Below are 19,837 nucleotides of genomic sequence, written 5' to 3'. Positions count from 1 at the left end.
AAAAGGAAGATATAAAACATGATGGAGGGTCAAGGGTGTCAATGAGTTTCTAACGCATCAAGAACCAAGACATTAAGGAAGAAAATGATGCCTTCAGGAGATCTAATAAAATAAATAATGGGAATAGGAAGAATATTCAATAGGTCCACAGGAGCAGCTGCTCGAAGTTTTATCAATGATAGTAACACACCTAGAGAAAGAATGTATCAAAAAGATCGAAAGGGTCTGTCAGCATAGAAAACAAGGATTCAGAGAAGCAAGCAAGGTGATGCATGCTCAGCACTCTCAAGGATAGGAAGACACTAGACAGAAAAAGGGAATCTTCGACTCTACTTTGGGGTCTGCCATGCGTCTTATGAAATAACCTCAAAGTTATATATATATATATATATATATATATATATATACACACACACACACACACATATATATACACATATACATTTATAAACACACACACATACATATATATATTTATATGTATAAAGTTTTGATTACTAATTGGACCCTCCAGAGCTACCATATTGAAAGTAATGTGCTCTGAATAGTGTTTTAGATACTCTTCTCACAGCAAAAGGGCATTATCAAAATGATTTGCTGGTTAGAGTGAGTCTATTTCTGTGTTAACTCTAGGAGCACTGGTAACGTTCAGTTTCTGGTCCCTGGACCAAAGCAATTGCTCCATGCTGATGCCACCCTGCAGGACTTCTGCATAGCTAATCAGCCAGTCCTTTTCTATCAGCTTTTCCCATGACTGTGTAATGCACAATATTTAATTTAAAATGTTACCAAATTTTTAAATAAAGAGTATGGGATACATTCCATGAAGCACATTATGGTAGTGAACCTGGTTGCCCAAGTTCATGAGGACCCTGAATGTCTCATAAGAAAGGGAACGTAAAAGATGGGAATGATTTCCTTGCCTATTCAACAATCTTTCATAATCATAAGCCTTTCATAAAGGCTTATAATCAACCTTTTTCAGCCATTTGAGGGTTGAGTTGTATATAAGATGACCATATATTTTACCATCCCCACCAAAACACTTTTGAAAATGAGATGGTATTTTTGATATAAATGATAGGCATAAAACAGGACTTTCCCAAGCAAACAGGGGTGTATTATCATTGTCTTACGGCCTTGGTCATTCAATATTCTTGACATATCTACTCAGAGAGAGGACTAATACTCTTTACAATTTAAAAAACAGCTAGAAATTTTTGAAACAGAGTGATCTCAATACATTATTCAATAAACAAAATAATCTCCCAAAGACAGAAAAACTTGTGATGATATTGGTCTGCTCATCTTCCCAAAATAATTTGTTCAGCTCGAGGTTAGTAAGAAAAAGGAACTCCTACTGCTTCTGATAAAGCCATTTGTGCTTCGGAAATGGCTGACAGGTACCTCCAGAAGAAGCAGTCAAAAGTCATTAACAATCAAAATCATGACAATTAAATACAAGGATCTATCAGGGTCTTATTATCCAAATTTCAATGAAAAGAATTCAAACACCCTCTCTCTCAAAGAGAAGAGCAGTTACTTTACTGTCTAAGTCCATTGGTTGCACTCTGCTATGAGGGTTCTCAAACCCCATTTTCTGACTGGCCTGCAAGGAAAGGAATGGAGATAATAATTAGAATAAGCTTGAACCCCCAAAATTTTTCAAAAGCACATTCTTCTCTCATTGCAGATTTTCAGCCAGACTATGTATTCTGGGAAGATCTGGCATTTTTAAAAGTTCAAAGTTGAAAGCCCACATTCTATAAATAAATCTACAATGAACTGCTAAAAGGTTTATTTCTGATTTCTTATTTCACAAACTAGGAACTAAGCATAAAAATACTGGGTCATAAAATGCTTAAAAAGTAGATTACTAAAAACTAATAGAACACATTATTATCTATTGAGCCAATGATGGGTCAAATGGCATTTGGAATCCTTGCAGAGGATATGAATATGACCTTCATGTATACCATTTACAGAAAGCAATTTTATTTACATTTTTAAATCCACATAAAGGTGAAGGATGATACTGCTGCAAAATGGAACATTTAATTTTTTGCCCCAAGGCATAACTAAGCTTTCCCAAGGTCAAATGTAGTACAAGACTGAAATGACGCCAGACTCTCCACCTTCATCTCATGCCAGAGGGCTTCTACTTTGGGCAGGAGTATCTTGGATCTACCTTTATTCTTCAGAAATAGAAAAATTCCTAAATTCAACATAGACCGAGTAATTCTATAAAATACTTTGTGAGCACTTTTCTATTTTACTTTTAAATCACATATCCAGCCCACAGTGAAAATGCCTATGCTAAACTAGTTAAATGTTTGGGGCTATTTTGACTATAAGGTATTAAGCTAAACAGATTTTCTAAAGTTTCTTAATTTGTATCAATGTGCAAAGATTTTGCTTATAAAATAATATGGATTTGCATCTCTCTTTTATATCTGTCAGCTCTCAGAAACACAGAACTCACAAGGATAAATGCCATGAGAAACACTAGAGTTTATGCCTCTTACATGTGGTTATCCCCTTACAAATAAACTCTACTCTCCTCTCCCTACCTCCTCCTGCCCGGACATGGCAAATAATTCAGGAAACAGGTGTGTGATTTGTTAGAAGAGATACGGAGGTCATGGATCATTTTAAACTCCATCACAGATGATTGTAAGAGCTGTGCTTTATGCCCGGGTCTCACTTATTACCTTACCCTGAGGCCCAGGGATCATTTTTCATATTGGTCAGGTCAATAGATGCAGAGTTCCTAAAGAGACCGTGTCCCACACACGCCATCAGCAGAAGCTAGAGTCACAACCATCAGTGTCAAATCTGCATATATTACCTTTGTATCCCCCCTTTGATGCACTACATCTAATAAAACTACTAAATTACAGTAGTACCAACAGCGTTTTATGTACACATCCAGTTATTCAAATAAGGTCTATCCAGAGGGAGGGGTAGCAAGAACTAGTCACTGAAGTAGAAAGCAACCCAGTTCCTACTTTCAAAAAATATTTTAATCACACACACACACACACACACACACACACTATGGTGTTGTAATTAAAAGCAGTGGCTCAAGAAATAGACTATCTGGAAGAGAATCTTTCCACCTTGCACTGTTCACTCACATTCTCAGTGCCTCAATTGTTTCATCTATAAAATGGAGTGTTATTAATGATATGACTAGGATGCGTATATTAATATATTAATATTTAGTGATATTAATAGTACCTTACTGACGGTACCTATCACCTTACAGGGTTAAGAGAACTAAATGAAAAAAAAAAATCCATGCTAAAGTCCTGGCACAGTACTTGGCTCAGGGTATAAACAAGAAGGTAGAAGATTTTATCTTTTGCAGTCATCTCCACACCTTCCCCACTTTCAAGTCAAATCCAAGACACAAAATACTATCTCTGTGTAGGAACCCTTCTTGGGTACCCAGGACAATGCCTTGGAAGGAGGCATATGGTGGCCTACAGGAGATATTCTGAGCAGCATATAGGAAGGGTGCTGTGCTCTCAACCCACTAAATTATTTCATCTAGTACTTCTGGGGAGCTAATGTACTGCCACATACAAGCGTGCAGCTAGAATGAACTTCACCAGAGAAAAGCAGCCTGTATCCCCTGTCCAAAGGTCTTTGGACTTTAAAACCCAGTGGGCTGTACATTTTGATTATGTTGTGTGCAAATTTTAAGAGAATTTCAAGTGTTAAAAAAAAAGTAAATAAAAGCAAATACTGTTCACAAATTAATCAATACTTAAAATTAGATCTTAATAAATGCCCACAGTGTTTGCCACCTGAAATTAAAACATCACAAGAATTCTCATTTCAATTAGACAATCTGTTCATTGGGCCTGCCGATGACTTGTCTCTTCATTTCTATAAACACTTGGGTAGTTGCTGTAGAAATGGCCATTTTCTTGTGTTTTAATCATAATGGTTACTATTCCCATTAAATACATATGGCTTACGGGACAGCCCTGGGCAAACGGTACAGCAATCAACCAGCTGCAAGAGGGAAACAAAAGATAGGATTGGTCTTAGGGCAGAGCGGTGTTTCATCCCTGTAACAGCTGTGCTGGAAGCATGGGAACCTGGTCCAGAAACCTTTCCCTCAACTTTTTTCCTTTACTATTGATTCACCACTGCTATGTGCCACACACCTTTCTAAGCTCTTTGTAACACATTAACTCAGTTAATCCTCAATAACAACTCTGTTGGGTAGGAGGTATTGTTAGCCTCATTTTACAGATTAGGTAATTAAGATCTGAGAGGTTAAAAAGTTTGCCCAAGGTCACAGAATTAAGAAAATACTTTGCCATTCTCTTCCCCTCTTTTCTCCTAATAAGTCTTTTATCAACGCCATTTCCCTTAAGAATTGAAGTGAGAGAGAGAGACCGGAGGTGGGTAGGGGCATCCAGGATGAATGAAAAGGGCCTATTTTCTCCCTCCTGTGGCCAGGTCTTCACTGGAGCAAGAAGTCACCCACTTTTTCATCATTACTTTTCTATTCCTGAATAGAAGAGTAATGAATTCATTGCTGACATTGCACAGGTGTCATGATATTATCCACCTAGCTAGAAGTAGTGGTCTTTGGGAGGATATCAGCCATCTTTTGGCATGTTGATTTGCTGTTAAAACTTCTCATTTTTTTCAGCATTTGTTCAAGGGGGGAAAAAAATCCATCAGTCTGAGAAACGTGCAAATCCATCTGGCCACACATTAGAGCTCTTCTAACTGTGAAGGATTTCAGTCAAGAATGCAAGGCAGGATTAAACATCTCAGGACAAATCATTCACTCTTCATGCTTCCACACTCCAGAACATTTCAGCCTGACAGCAGAGCTGCAGATCCAAAAGTGGGAGCTCAGCTCATATGTGCTAGTGCCAGTTCTGCTTTAGTTTGATAATGGCTAGAGATTGTGGCTGCCTCTGGTGCAGCTACTCATAACACTGCCTTACTAAACCATCAGAAATAAGGTTGAAAATCTAATATGAGGTACTCATCATTCAATTACATATTTCTTGTGAAAGAGGCAAAAACTCTGCCATGTTCTGCAAAATCTCAACATCAATAGCAATTAAGTTTCACATCAAGAGCAGAGAAATACTACACTGACTATCCATGAATAACTTCATATGCAGTGGTTTGCATCTTTCTCTACATTTAATGCTGTAAGACAATAAATGATGGTGCCCTGGCATAGGAAACTATTCACAAATAAGCAGAAAAATTATGTGAGTAAAGGTATTTTATATTTCCAGTTTCAGAGATCATGTAGTCGGTCCTATTACCAACAGCACAACTGCTCCAACAACAAATCACAACTCATAGTTCAATTCAGTTTTAGAATCAAACCTGGGATTAATTATGGCATTTTCATTGAAAACTTCTCAAACGAAAAGTGTAATGGATCTCATGTAATCTGATGCATGTTTTTAAGAGTTTTCCATCAAGTATGGAGCAGCATCAGCAATGTATATAGATGGTTGGTAAATTAGGGCATTGCTTCTCATTTAGAGGAGATGTTAACACAATAGTCTAGTGGCCATTCATACAAGAAGAAAAAAATATGACCATTCTAGAAGTTTACCTAGTAAACTTCGAGTGAAGTGGGGGAAAGGGGGAAGAAGGCTTGGAAAAGGTCACTATGGTTTTAGGCTGCGTAAAATTCTCAGTCTAATAAGGCAGGAGAAAAAAAATGCTTCATTCCCCAAACGAAATGCATAGTAAGGAAAAAAAAATCCATAGTGGGGCTTACGGCTTGTCTTTGAGATCATAAACTAAGTAACGGATTAAAGAGAAACGCAGTCTTTAATATATGTTTGGAGGGGGAAAAAAAAAAGAATGAGGATCTCTCATTTTTCCAAATTTTGTCCACATCAATGAAAAACAAGAAGAGATTTTAATAATTTCACTATACTCAGAAAGACTATTTTTATGAGTCTGATGCTAAATTAAAACCTCTATCCATTTTCCTATTCAAAAAATGCATATAAAATGTCCAGTGTATTCAATGCTAATAAATATATGGTTGATCATTTTAAACAAAATAATAAAGCAATGTTGGAGGGGGTGTGTGTGTGTGTGTGACTTCATGGTGACCCGTGGATCTCTTTGTAATCTAGTAAGTCAATAAATTCATCTTTCCTAAAATTTTGATTATGTACTTAGACGTTGCCTTGGAACCTTACGATCAGTTTCAAAACTGGCCACGTACATAAAAGAAGAAGCAGCCTTATGATTAGCACATCAGTGAACAAAGATGAACAATAAATTTCCATCACACTGTTAAACTCACTCAAAACAATCAAATACTTCATCGAACCATTTACAACTACCGATTGCACACCAAACCTGATTTTATATTCTCCCTATTTTAAATAGGTGTAATATTTTACAAGGGCTTCACGAGTAAGAGATTGTGAATGTAAAGCAGTCCATTAATTTTATATAAGCTGTTTTATATACCTGTGGGCCTCTAATAGCATTCAGCTACAAGGTTACAAGGAGAAGTATCATTTACTAAAGTTCAGTTGGAGAGGTTGGCATATGTATACATCACTGAAATTCCAGCTATCGTGCCAGTAGTTCTTCTTCACCTAAATTGCTTTCATTCTATAGCTGAAAATACTGACATAAACAGGAAATAATGTAGTATCAGGTAACAGATACCTATCAAGGAAATGGTACTGTCAAACCCAAGTTGAAATTTCGGGTCCAACAACTTATGAAAACAAAAGAATTCCCCATTATAATTTTCCATGGAATCCTTCAAAGAGTAGATGTACAGATATCCAGTCTTGCTCTTATGTGTGTGCGTGTGTGTGTGTGTGTGTGTCTGTGTGTGTGTGTGTGTGTTTAACCTGTACATGTAAAAGGGTCTTCTAAGCCAGGACATTTTCTCCAAGACTTTCCATCGTAAGTTTTCTGGCAATAACCTATCTTAGAGAAGGAAATCGGTGCCTTCTTCCTTTTAGTCTATGGTTTTCAGTTTTATTAAAATTCCTGTTGATTTGCTGCATGATGTCTTTGTGTTGGCTCTGGAAGGCCCTGTTACTCTATGTGTAAATGTGCATTGTGACAGGTTAGGGGCAGGGATAGGCAGAAAAATGTAGGGCTTTGCAGCTGTTTCCAGCTAGCTGCTCAACTTCCTACATCATACTGCAACTTTGCCACATTTAGTCTGGTATATATTTCCAGTGAGTGGCGAGCCTGGCCTTTTTCCCCACTAAGTTGGTACAAGCTAATTAATATCTTTTTCACTTTATTGGGATCTCTCCTGAAAAAGGCATGACTATGGGGTCTGGTCTCACAGAGACAGTCTTTTAGACTTGAGAAAAGTAAATTAAAGTGACATTTCTGTTAATATCAAAGCAGGCTTATTACTTCAATATAAGCACTTCCTTAATTTTCCTTTCTCAGCATGCTACATAAATATAAATAAAAAGTCCTCCACTGGATTTATGTTACATATATCTCACGGAGTTTAATTATAAAACCTCTAAAAATGAAGATGGTGGGAGGAAATGATGCCAGTAGATCATACAGTGCTGGTGTTGTGTTGGCTAGCTGTTTCTGCTGGCAAGGAAACAAAGACACTCAGGTAATTACAATGTACCATGAAAGGCTGGGCTCCAAAGAAAAGAAAATTCCAGGGGAGAAGGGTATTATTATTACTTTAGTGGCTGGAAGTCCACAATTTTAAATTTTGTTCTCATCAGTATTATTATAAATGTTATTATAACTATGATAGTTTTACTGCAATTAAGGAGGAGGAGTTAGGGTTTTTTTAAGGGCCACACTCTATCTTCTCTGCAGCATTGATCTGCTGTAATAAGGGAAAGGCTGCCAGATGAAGACCAAGCACTCAAAGATACACACACACACACACACACGCACACACACACACACGCACGTGCACACGGGCGCACACACACACACACCCCTCACTTGACCATAAGAACTGTGGCATTTCAGGGAACAGTGAAGACACCTGTACAGGAATACAAGTTTCATCCCAGCAGCTGCTCACCAGGAGCCTCAGGCAACTTCTAGGAGTGAGAAAGGCTGTGCCAGGGCGTGAGGGCTGCAGAATGGAAGAGAAATGGGGAGACGCTGTGCAATATACTCGGCAGGACCCTCAACAGTTCGGAGACTCCAGTGGGTGCAGGTGGGGCCCATTCCCACTCCTGGAAAACTGCAGCTGACTGGCGCGCGCAGGCAAAAGGCCAGCACCTCACCTGGAGCTGGAAGAAGGCCGTTCTCACCGGGGACCTTCGAGAATACCCTGGAGGCGTTATGCCTAAACCTTCCCTCCCCTTCCTATTCAATATTCGACTTCCCTTCACCTCCAGATTCGTTCTCTTCTCTCAGGCTTGCATTTCTCCAAGCTGGCTTCTCACACGGGTTGATGGAGCACTACCTGCCAGACCCCTGCTCCTTTAATACTGCGGGGATTTGCAGAATCGGGAGTCCAGAAAGGACTGGCTCTGACGCTAAGGCGAGAGAAAAGGACGGAACTTCCCAGCCAACCTTCGCCTTTGACACCGAGAACCCCTAGCGCCAACGCTCGGTACTCTCCGGCTTATTTCTGGACCAAATCAACCGTGTGACCGCCGCCAAGGAGGAACTGCTCGCACTTCAAGTGACCGTAGTGTCCGCTCTAGAGTGCTCGGGGAGGCCTGGGGGCGGGGGGCGGGGGGAGTGTGCAACAGAAGTCGGAGCAAGAGGGCGAGGGGAGGGGGAAGAGGAGGAGGAACGACGGTTGTTTATCAGTGTTCGAGGGGGTAGGGTTGGTGGAGTGTTTGTTTTGCTAAGTAAATAAGGAGAAACTGCCCCTCACCCCATCCCGGGTCTAATGATGATAGATCCCATGCTGCTTCGGGCCCCACGCCGGGGAGCCTAACCACGGAAAATAATGAGGCTGCATCCCCATTCGTCTGCATTACGGGCGAGCCAGGCACTTTCGATAACAAATATATCGATTCCCTTGCTCAGGCCGTTGTTTCGCCTGCTCTCCGTGAATAATTACTGCTCCTCTGGAAATTCATAATAATTAGGACTCCGCACCCCACCCCACCCCGCGCTGCTTTTCAAAGGCGCATATCTGGTGGGCGACTTGGTGGCTCCAGCCGTGCTCCCCGCAGGTGGGAGACAGGGCAGGACTCATTGTTCCCCACTTGGTTTTACTCTTTCGAGACAGTTGGTTCCCCTCCTACCTCAGTTTCCTTGTCTGTCAAACGAGTCTTTTACAGTGTTAAAGATGCTTGCCGCTCTACCTCACAGGATTCGCGTTTCTGTTTGGGAGGAGGGGCAGATTTAACGAACTGTGCGAGGCAATGGGGGCAGGCAGGGGAGGAGAAAGTGGAGGAAAAGAAGGATTCACCTCTCCTCAGGACAAACTCTGTGGCGACCACGTGACGCCGCCACCAGGGAGGGGGCGGGGAAAGGAGCGCTAACGAGAGACTCGGACCACAGGAAACCTTGGGGACCTAGCGATCGGAGCTTAGTGCTCCCGGAAGACTGGGAGGGGGAGGCGGGTGGTTCAGGTCGCGACTGGGCGGCAGCGAGGTGTCTGCGGAAAGAGCGCACTCTGCTTGCAGAGGGGCCGAGCCCGCACCGCGGCTGGGAGGGAGGCCGGGCCGCGGGCACCACGCGGGGCGGAGCCTGTGGCGCTGTCCGTGGTCCTGAGGGATCGCTCTGCGGGCCCGGCTTGCCTAGCCGCCGGCCTCCGGCCAAGGCCCCATTCACCCTCCGCGCCACGGCCTCCCTCCGGAGAACCGCTGTTGTCCTGCCGGCTGCCCCAGAAGCATCGAAGCTCGGCGGCGTCAACGAAGAGTTCCCCAGAAGCCACGCTTCTGGTGTGAGGCCTTGGGGTTCAGACGCGAGAGGGCTGCACCTGTGTTTTCGTAAACCCGTTGGGACTGCTGGAGGTCACCTGAGGCTAAAAGCAGACACTGGAGAGCGCAACTGTGACGGCGGTGACTCAGGCTGGGAAACTTTCCCAGGCCCGAACTCCGCGGCTTCGGTCAGAGGGCTGAGTTTCCGAGTCGAGGGTCTGAAGCCTACGTCGAAGGAAGTTTCTCGCTTCTAACTGAAGAAGATGACTTGAAATGGCCTTGAAAATCAATGGGTGGGAAAGGGGGTCTGAGAACGGGGGCGGCATATGTCAGGAGGACGCCCGCTTCCTCCGGTGGGGCGAGGGCGCGGAGCCTCTCTTCGCGCCCCTCGAGCCGCTGTCTCGATCCTTCCCGTCAGAATCCATTAGGGTGGCGGGGATATTGGGCGAGGCCCGGCCAGAGTCAGGTTCGGCAGGGACGAGGAGAGCCCCCACGAGCCAGTTTCTAAGGAAACACTCGGTTTTTACAAGCAGCAATTTGTCTTACTGTGGGAGAAAAACAGCACCAGAAAAGCCTCACGGTTCTCCATTCTCATGCAGATGCAGCGGTGTGCTCCGGCCGCGGCCTGCTTATCACCCTCCCCACCGTATTTCCAGCTGGAACAAGTAAAATACGCTCATTAATTTTAAAGGAAGTGGGAGCCGGCGAAGGCTTTTCGCTAGCCGCGGCGGGAGGGGCACGTGCAGCGCGCTCTCTGCTCCTGAGGCCCTACGGCACTCACCATCCCCAGGCCCCAGCTCTAGGCTCCGACTTGCCTTCCTGAGCCCCCGACCTGATGCCGAGGAACCTTCTATAACAGTGGGACCCCTAGAAGGGGAATTCTCTCCGCCCCACCCCCACCCACCCCCCGCCAGCCCCCACCTCCGAAGTAAACAAAACATACTAGGGAAAGCTCTTTACAGAAGAGGCAACCAGGTTTGGAGCCCGCAGCAGAAACGCGGCAAGCTCATTAGAAGTTTAAACAACAGCCAGCAACCCGCGAGGGCAGACAGCAAACTTGGAAAATGCGCCAACGCGCTCCTGGGCGCGCGGAGGGGCTTGAAGAAGCCGCCAATACATATCATCTCAATAAAAAGCCGCTCTTGAAAGGCTGGCATAGTAATTGAGATGGGCGCTCTTTCCTGATCTGGGTTGGCATTTCCTCATCTCGTGCTGACAGAGCCAGCTCAGGAAATTGCCGGTAATATTCATCTGGGAAGCACTTTCATTTAAGGTAATTCATTCGACTTTCACAATAAATTGAGTGACATCCTTACGGCGGAACCTTTTTATCCTTGATTAAGTGCTTGCCAAGCTTTGGTTCCCACTTTATTGTCACATTCCTTCAAGCGGAGTCGTCAACCTGCCCATCGGCAGCAGAAAAATGCGCGCGCGCCGTGTTTACCGAGCTCCGGGAGGGGTTAGTGCTGACTTAGAGAAAAAGAGCTGGTCTGGGGCTTGAGTAGCGGGTAAATCAAGATCGCAACTTCCCGCAAACTGACGGCAGGACTGGCTAGAAGAATGTAGGGGGAGGCGAGGGAGCAGACCCGCCTTGCCACCCAGCTGCTCTGGAAGTCGCTGACCCGACGGCGCCCGGCAGGCTAACTCGCCTACTTCCCTCTATTAATTAAAATGGCGCGGACTGTTAAGGTCTTAGAATGAGATCTGAAGCTCCTAAAGGACGAGGTTGCTTTAAGAGAACTTACCTGAATCGAATCAAACCTAGGCATTTTTTTAAAAAAGAAAGAAAGAAAGAGAGAGAGACAGAGAGAGAGAGAGAGACAGAGAGAGAGAGAGAGAAAGAAAGAAAAAGAAAGAAAGAAAGAAAGAAAGAAAGAAAGAAAGAAAGAAAGAAAGAAAGAAAGAAAGAAAGAAAAGAAAGAAAACGCTTCCTAGCTAGCCACTTGAGAGCAGGCAAACTTTCACAGCTTCCATCAGCTTTCTTTATGGGAGGAAGAGTGCAACAAGAGGGTTATTCTTCATTCTCAGGATTCCCTTTTGACCCTTAATATCACTGCGGCGACAGTCAAACTCACTGAGAGCTCTTCAGACCCCGCAATTCCAAGCAAGGCTGACAAGTACCTAGGTATCTCAGAACTAGGCGAAACCGGGAAGGCATCCCTTTGCCAATGCGTGGCCCCTTCTCCCCCACCCCCTATAAAAATCAAAGAAGCCCAAGAGAGAAAATTGCTTATTTGAAAAAGCAATATCCAAATGCTTTCATCACTCAAATGCCCTTTTGAAAATATTGTGGTCGGTGGTTATTAACTGGACAATACTGTCAATTTCTGTAGTCTGCAGAAAATCTTCCCTCAGATAGAAAAGTAGGACATTGGTCACCTATCTCAAAAAAATCAACCAATTTCCCTGCCACCTGATATATTTTTCACCCAGACAACACTTTCATTAAGGAGGAAATAGTCGCCAACAATTCAAAGCCAGATGGAAATCAACTTCACACAAAGAGGAGCCACAAACTTAATGGCTTTCTGGGAAAACACTGCTGAGAAAGTTGGAGCAATTCTAGTTCTCTCCTACTAATACTGAAAGCTGTTTCCCCAAAAGTATCACTAGAAGGCCCCAGACCAGTATAATCCTCCTGGAAGTGAGTAGAAGTGCGACCCACCCAAGCGCTTTCCACACCCCCAGAGAGCTGCTTTCCTGGTCAGTGGAGAGTTGACTATTTCAGGGAAATGCCTGGAGTGGTAGCAACTTCTCTTCTCACAGAGCCCTGGAATAGGTCTTGAGACTGATGAGTTCTCACTTTGTGCTGCTGGGGCATAGGCTCCTTTAAAAATCTAGGTTTAATCCTTTATCTGGAAGGCTGATCTAGGGCACAAGAGTCAGGAAATTCAGTGGGATTGGGTAACTTATAGTACTGCCTCCGAGAGCTGACCTTAATAGAGAACACTGAATCACTGCTGTTAGGTAATGTGCTTTTCTTTTCAGGAATAAGCTGAAATTAATTAAAATGTTCAGCGGTCAGCTGGCTTAATTTTCAAAGAATGGGAAGTACACATACCTAGTCCAAAGGATAGACATTGGTGATCTCTTTCCTGCTACTTTTCCCTTAGCTTCCACATTTCTTAACAGCTACCTTCATAGTGAGTGGAATTCACCCAGTCTGGCTTCTAACAGTGTAGAGGTAGTATTCCATGAATATATTAACCATGCTTTAATCTCTGTTAAACAATTGGTAATGGAATTCATATTTTCAGGATACCCTAAATTCAAGGGAATAGATGAATCAAAATGTTAAGCACAAGTTTGAGAAAGAACTTTCCATTTTTGCCCATATCGGTTAAAAAGCGACTAGGATTATTAGCAAATTAATTTCCTAGCAAAAATGGTGGGAACTAAATTGGAGGACAAGGGGCCTCTTCTCAAAATAGACTATGGATGTGTGACTTGATCACAGTAGCATCATTCAACCTCTCAGCAGAATCTCTGGACTCAGTTTCTGAGTGACGTTTTTGTTAACATGCCCTGGGAGTGCTGTTTTACTTAATTCTTGACTCTGAAAATTGCCACAGGTGAGCCCCCAAGCAGGACACCTCTGCCTTCTGCTGGGAGGTGCCCTCCCTGTGTGCTCATGCCTGTCCTTCAGCTCATAACTCAACTTAGGACCCTCATTCTTCCGATCCAGAAACCACATTGCCCTAGATTATCCAGTGTGTGCTTCAATTCTGTTAAAATGCTATTATCTGTTACCCCATTATATCATACTGAAAATATCCTGGAATCAATCCAGAACTGACAGGAGAATAAAGATTGCAGGACTTTTTTATTTTTAACAAGTATTATTACACTATAAGTTCCTCTCCTGCTGAATTCAGAATTTTAAATCTGCAATTCAATAACATTCAGTAAACAGAAGATTTCCTTGCCTTTATTTATTTTTTTTTTAATGATTTCCCACTCCCCTGCATTTATGGCTGGAGTTAGCCCTGTGGTGATTTTTGCGTATCCTAGCTAATATGCTTCAGGAGGTAACTTTGCAGACACATCTCTAATTTCCCATTGCAGTATTAAAATAGGCTTCTAGTTTGAAACAGGACAGACCCATCTCTCAAAGCACAAAAAAAGACTCAAAATTCTCAAACTAGAACAGGCATTCAAAGAACCCTGGGCCAAGAAACATACTTTGAGAACATTCACCTAAATACAGGCTGGGAACTGTGGCTTAAATATGGAGCACTGATCTGCTGGATAGAGAGTTATTTTTCACTTAAAAAAATATCTTCTTAAAATTGGGAGTATTTAAGGTATGTCTCTATAAGCAGAAGCCTCAATATTGTTGCATAGGAGATACCTAAACAAATCTTGATCCTGGAACATAATGTGTGATTATTCCTTGGGAAATATAACTGGGATTCGAGGGGCTTAAAGAGAAAGGTGATACTGTGGTATCAGCTATGAGGCAATGTACAGAGTGCCCCTGTCACTTAACTTGTGGTGTGAGTCCATAAGGACAAAAAAATTATTCATTTAACTCCTCCCTGGATTGTGGCAATTCAAGGGGAAAAATAAAATAATGGTTCTGCCACCCCTGCCTTTTTGGAGCGTAACTTGAAGCATCTCCTGACAACCTGCAGGCATCTATTGCAGTTTCTTGCAAAGGTCTGGGATGTTTTGGGGTGCGGCTCCAAACAAATGATAAATTCAGTTACTGTTTCTGGTATTTAACAAAACAGATGGAGAAAGAAGCTTTGACCACTTCTTGGTCTGTCTCATTGCCCCAGAGATTTGATCAAGGGTTTCTACGTATTTACTTGCCGAAATCCAACCTGTCCTGACTGCCCAATTCACCCTTCTAAATTCATTTCCATGGTAAAAGTCAGCTTCTTGCTCCTCCTGGAAAACAGCTTGGGATCTTGCCGACAAATAACCATGGGACTGCAATCCCTGGAAATACTGCCTTGGGTCACAGCCACCAGCCTTTTGTTTTTGTGGTGCGTGTGGTTTCTAATCCCCGACACACAAAACAACTTTAGATCGGAGAGAAAAAGAATGGACTTCTAAATCGCCTTCTCTATTTTATTGTTCACATTTTGTATTGTTTTGAGTGAAATTGGAAAAATTGTCTCCTTTCTCTGTATTGCCAAAAGGCATTCAGGTAATGAAGTCTGTAACTAAACGGTAATTGAATCAGCATAATTTTCACACTGAATGGTTTTCAAATGCTCCCAGTTTACAATTAAAGGAGAATTAATGCGCTTGTTGTTGAGAACGCAGCGCATTAGAATAAATCCAGCACTGTTGTTGCAATGAGTGGAAAACGGTTTAACTGCCAACAAACACATTTAAAATTTAACACAACGTATTGATTTCACTTCTACTTTTGACAGATTATTTTCCAGACTATCGAAATACTTGTTCCAAGCAATAACTGCACCACAGCCGCGAGCTTCTGCCGTGTGTGAGCACAGTTCAAGGACGTTACGAACAGTCCTGAGGTTCAGGTCCTGCGTAAAGGTATGCAGAGGAGAGGGGCAGGAGGGTTTCCATGGTCAAGGGAATCTTTAATATTCTCCCTCTGTAGCTTTCACTTTGGGTCCCTCCCCCTTCTTTCAACAAACAATTTCTGTGTTTCCTCTGGCCAAACTTTCTGCCCTGCTTCTCTAAGCTCTCAATGTCAGTGGGTTTACTGGACACAGGTGGGCAAGAATGATTGAAGATGAGAAATGGGAAGGACACTTTTTGCAGTGCGTCTGCGTTCTAGCCGGGGAAGGCACAGACTTCGGTAAAGGAGTCAGAAAGGCAGTTCTTTTGGATTGGCTGCCCGGGCTTTCACCTGTTTACCCCAAGGTGTCGTGTAGGCGAGGACACTGACGCGCAGCGCCCTCTGGCGTCCGCGGCTGCCATGGTCAGGCGATAAAGGTGCAAACACACGCAACACTGAGGGTTCTTGGATTCCAGCTGAAACCCGTTTACACACATACTCTTACATTCATATTCACACACACGTATACATACACATTCATTAGCATACACAGAGTTCACACAACTAGCAGCCCTGCAGTCACAGGCACCAGGGCAACAGCTGGGAAACGCTCTCAACTGCAGGTATGGCCACACTTTTGCTCCAAGGATTGTGGGTTCTGAAGCCCTTGGGGTTGAGACAGCACCGCTCACCCCATTCCCGTTTATTCAACCCATCATGCCGCCCCAGCGCTTCTTGTTCCTACCCGGAACACATAGAGCCCTCAGTGCGCTCCTGCGGCCCAGAGGTAGGTTATGGGGTTCTGTGCACTGAGCACAACTTCACCAGCAGGATAAGACTGTCCCTGGCCCTCCCTGAAGTCAGACCCGAGAAATCGTGCTCTCGGTCTTGGCTCCGCGCCGTGTCCACAGCTACCAATCCACCACCACCACAACAATAAAGTGCTTCCCTCAAAGCCCCCCACCCCGCCCACGCAAACCCCAGTTCCAACAGTGGGCAAAGTCCGGACCTCAGAAAACTCGGCTCTGGGAGGACTCGGATGGTAGCTTTGCTTAGTATTTTCTCCCTAGCGACAAGGTCTGCCACTCCCTAATAAGGGGGCTCAGCACTGGAACTGGGGTTTGGTTATCTGGTGGGAAGGAGAGATTGGGAGGAGAGAGAAGGGGAGACTCTACATGTTTGCTGGAGCATCTCTGACCCAACTCCATCTGGACGCTTGTGGGGCTCCTAGATAGTTAAACTTGTCCTGTCTGAACCCTACAAGTCGAACAAAGTTACCTGCACTTCTTTATGTGCCGCATCTCCAAACTGGGGGTTAGGTGGGTGGATTTACTTTCAAAGTCGGGGACCTGGGCAGATTCATTGCTTTCCATTCTCCACCTCCATTTCCTTTCGTTTAAACTCTGGATGAACTAATAAGAGTTCCCTGTCTTCCACCCCTTCTCTTTGCCTTCTCTCCCTATAAAGCATCCCGTCCAGCTATCTCTTCGGTTTCTGGGTATCTAGGGCGCCCTAGACGCGGTTTAGAATCAATCGCAGGAGAGGAGGGGGTACTGGAGCAGGAAACGAGGGTGGGAGCCCCGGAAAATCCCACAGGGATGGGGAGATCAGTTTGACAAAGTTGTTCCAACACCGTCGCTAGGAACGTCGCTCTCGCTGAATTGGCGGTCTCACCCTCCTCCCGCGCGCCCCCAGTTGCCTGGCCTTGCGACCAGGGTGTGATTGCGGGGGCGCGGGACTGGCAGCGACTTACCAAGTAGACGGTGGGCTGCAAGAGGAGAAGCACGTACCAGCACGTAGCCTGCATCCTCCCGCGTCTCAAACTTCCTCGGCGGTGCGTTCGCTGAGTCTTTGTTCCTTCAAAAACATAGATCCACCTGACATCCACTTTATAGAGCAAGGAGCGCTCTCAGCAGCCTAGATACAAATGAAATTAGACATCCCATGACCACGCGGGCAAGGTTAGGCTTGGCAACCAAGCGCGGAAAGGGGGTCGTGGCGGGAGGGATGGACCAAAAAAAAAAAAAAAAAACCCGGAGGTGGGGGAGGCAGGAAAAACTGAAAAGCGAGCAAATCCAGCGCCTGAAACCCGCGAGCGCGCGGTCCGCAGGCAGGCGGGCAGGAGGGTTGGAGGATGAGGGGCTCCTTGCGCCCTGTGCTGCTCGGGTGCGAGTTCCCGGGAGGTGGAGCCAGGAGGTGGCGGGGCACACAGAGCCGCGTGCAGGCTGGTTCCGAGACCAAGCGTCTCTGGCAGCGAGACCTGCCCTAGTGTTTGATGGCCGGGAGGCTCGGACTAAAGGCGGTGGCTGGTTTTTCGCCAGCCCTGGCAGTGCTCACACACGTACACACCAGCAGAGAGAGGTGGAGAGAGAAAGAGAGGGAGAGCGAGCGAGAGATATTGAGCGAGGGGGGCGCGGGAAGAGGAAGGGGTAGGTAGGGCTGACCAGGATTAGGTACCGGGTATCTCCACGCGTTTGGTGCGATGGGGGTGGGGAAAGTGAATGCAATTTGCATATAGGAAAGCCGGCTTCAATTTACCCATTCGAGCGCCCTGCACACACACAGATACCACGCGCATACACATGTACTACTTTTTTCGAGCGAAGGGGCACAGCCAGTCGCTAACTTCTAGAGTGGAAGCCTGCCCGGGTCTGTGAGGGTCACCCCTCAGGCTCACTCTGTCTCCCAACCAGTGGCCTTCCCCGCTGCCCCTTCCTGCTGCCCCACCGACCCCACCCCAAGGTGTCCCCCATATCGGGACTGTGGAGGCGGAGGGTACGTACCGCACAGGACTGGGGGCGAATCCAGCAAGCAGGGACCGCTCTGCGAAGGCTCCATGGAGGAGCTACTCGGGCCTGGCGTCTCCGGCGTCCCGAACATGCCCTCCCTGGCGCTTCATCTCCATGCTCGGGCGCGGACCGGTCCCGCTGCCTTGTCCAGCCTCGGCAGAGTCCGCGTCCCAGTACCCGGGTCGCGCTCAGGATTGGTTCCGCGGGAGCCTAGGCTTGGCACAGTTGGATTCACGGTGCAGGAAACTTAAGAGGCAAGAGAGGGAGGGGAAGTAGAGGGGGAAAGCGAGGAAGAGAGAAAGGGAGGTAGAAAGAGAGGGAGGGTGAGAAGCGAATGCGCCGGGCTACTGCACCGGACAGACCGGGACTGCCCGCGTTGGATGTGGGACGAGCGGTCCGAGGCTCGCTGATTCCCGAGGCTGCCGAAGGATGGTAGAAATGACTTAAGGGGAGGAGACTGGGCAAGTCCTCAGGACTTGAACTTGAGATATAAGACACTGGCCTTTCGGAAGAAAACAGCCACACGGCAGGCGCAAGCAGTCCGAGTTTCAGAGGGAGGGGTGGGGTGAGCTGAGCCCCGAGGATCCTGGCGCAGCCAGCAGCTGTACCTCTACCGGCGGCCCTGAGAACCCCGAGAGCCACTCCGGAGCGGAGTCGCAGGCTCTATCCGTGGTCCTGCCCGGCCACTGGGGGACGCTCTGGAGTGCGCTGGGGTTCTCGGCGCCAGTGCCGTGGTGCTTTCTCCGTAGGTCCACCGCTCGGCTCGCCTACCTTCCTGACTCGGGCAATTACATCGGCACGTGGGCGAACGATTCCTCAGAGACCAATTAATACCCCGTGTAAATGGATCCCGCTCCTAGGCTCTCGGCGGGCTGGGCCCGCAGGGAGAAGTGGCTCCTGCGGTGTCTCTGGTGGCCGCAGTGCACCCTTCCCAAGGGTCGTGAGGAGGACTGCGACCGCCAGAGGAGTGGCGGGAAGCGTAGTGGGGCGGTGCGTAGGGCGGAAACGGGAGCCGGAGGGTGCAGGTCTCCCCAGCCCGCCTTGGGCGCCTACGCGGGGCACCGCGGACCTGTAGCTGGGAGGCCTGAGACCCGGGCGCTGCGGACCGCCAGCCATTCAGCGCGCGACAGCCGAGAGGACTGGGCGACCTTGCGCGCTCGACTCCTAGCCGTGGGCTGGGCAAGGCGGGGGTGCGGCCTGGGAGTGGAGGTGGGGTGATAGGGGATGCTTGCAGCCTTTGCCACCTCCCTCGCTCCTAAAACCTCCTCCTCGGCCAGTATCTCCCAGTCTCCACCTCTTTGCTCTGACTCTCACTGTCTCTGTTTTTCTCAGTCTCTCCCTTGCTGTCTCTCTCTTTCACTCTCATTTCTGTGTCCTCTTTCTTGTACTCCATGCCTGTCCCTCGGCGTCTTTCTACCTCCTTCTGTGTCTCTCTCAGGTTTTCTGACCCTCTCCGTCTCTGCATATCTGTGTCTCTATCTCACCCTCACCATTCCCTCTCAAACCTTGTCCTTGTCTTCTCCCCTTCACCCTGTCCATCACACAACCAACAGGCCAGCTTCACCCGTATCCGGTGAGATCCCGGGACCAGGCCCTCTCTGCCGGCGGGGAGGCCAGCATCTCCTCAACGGGTCCAGACTCAGTCCACAAGTCGGAGCAGACATTTTTCCTCCTCCTACCTCACCTGTTAGTTACCTCATTCCAGGCCA

The 19,837-nt window shown here is 46.3% G+C and overlaps 1 protein-coding gene across 1 annotated transcript in view; it reads right to left on the bottom strand.

Moving 5' to 3' along the window:
* The window catches only part of NXPH1 (neurexophilin 1), a 293,558-nt gene extending 274,287 nt beyond the window's left edge, over positions 1–19,271 (bottom strand). The window contains exons 1-2 of the mRNA XM_030857193.2: positions 18,123–19,271; positions 17,093–17,256 (exon numbers count right to left, since the gene is read on the bottom strand). Coding sequence (XP_030713053.1) covers positions 17,093–17,146 — 54 coding nt within the window. The 5' untranslated portion in view covers positions 17,147–17,256; positions 18,123–19,271. The remainder of the gene's footprint in view (positions 1–17,092; positions 17,257–18,122) is intronic.
* Positions 19,272–19,837: the final 566 nt, after the last annotated feature.

Source organism: Globicephala melas, chromosome 9 (genome assembly GCF_963455315.2).
Source record: "Globicephala melas chromosome 9, mGloMel1.2, whole genome shotgun sequence".
Lineage (NCBI taxonomy): Eukaryota > Metazoa > Chordata > Mammalia > Artiodactyla > Delphinidae > Globicephala > Globicephala melas.
The sequence above is the reverse complement of the archived record's forward strand: the minus strand, read 5'-3'. Positions and strand labels throughout refer to the sequence as shown.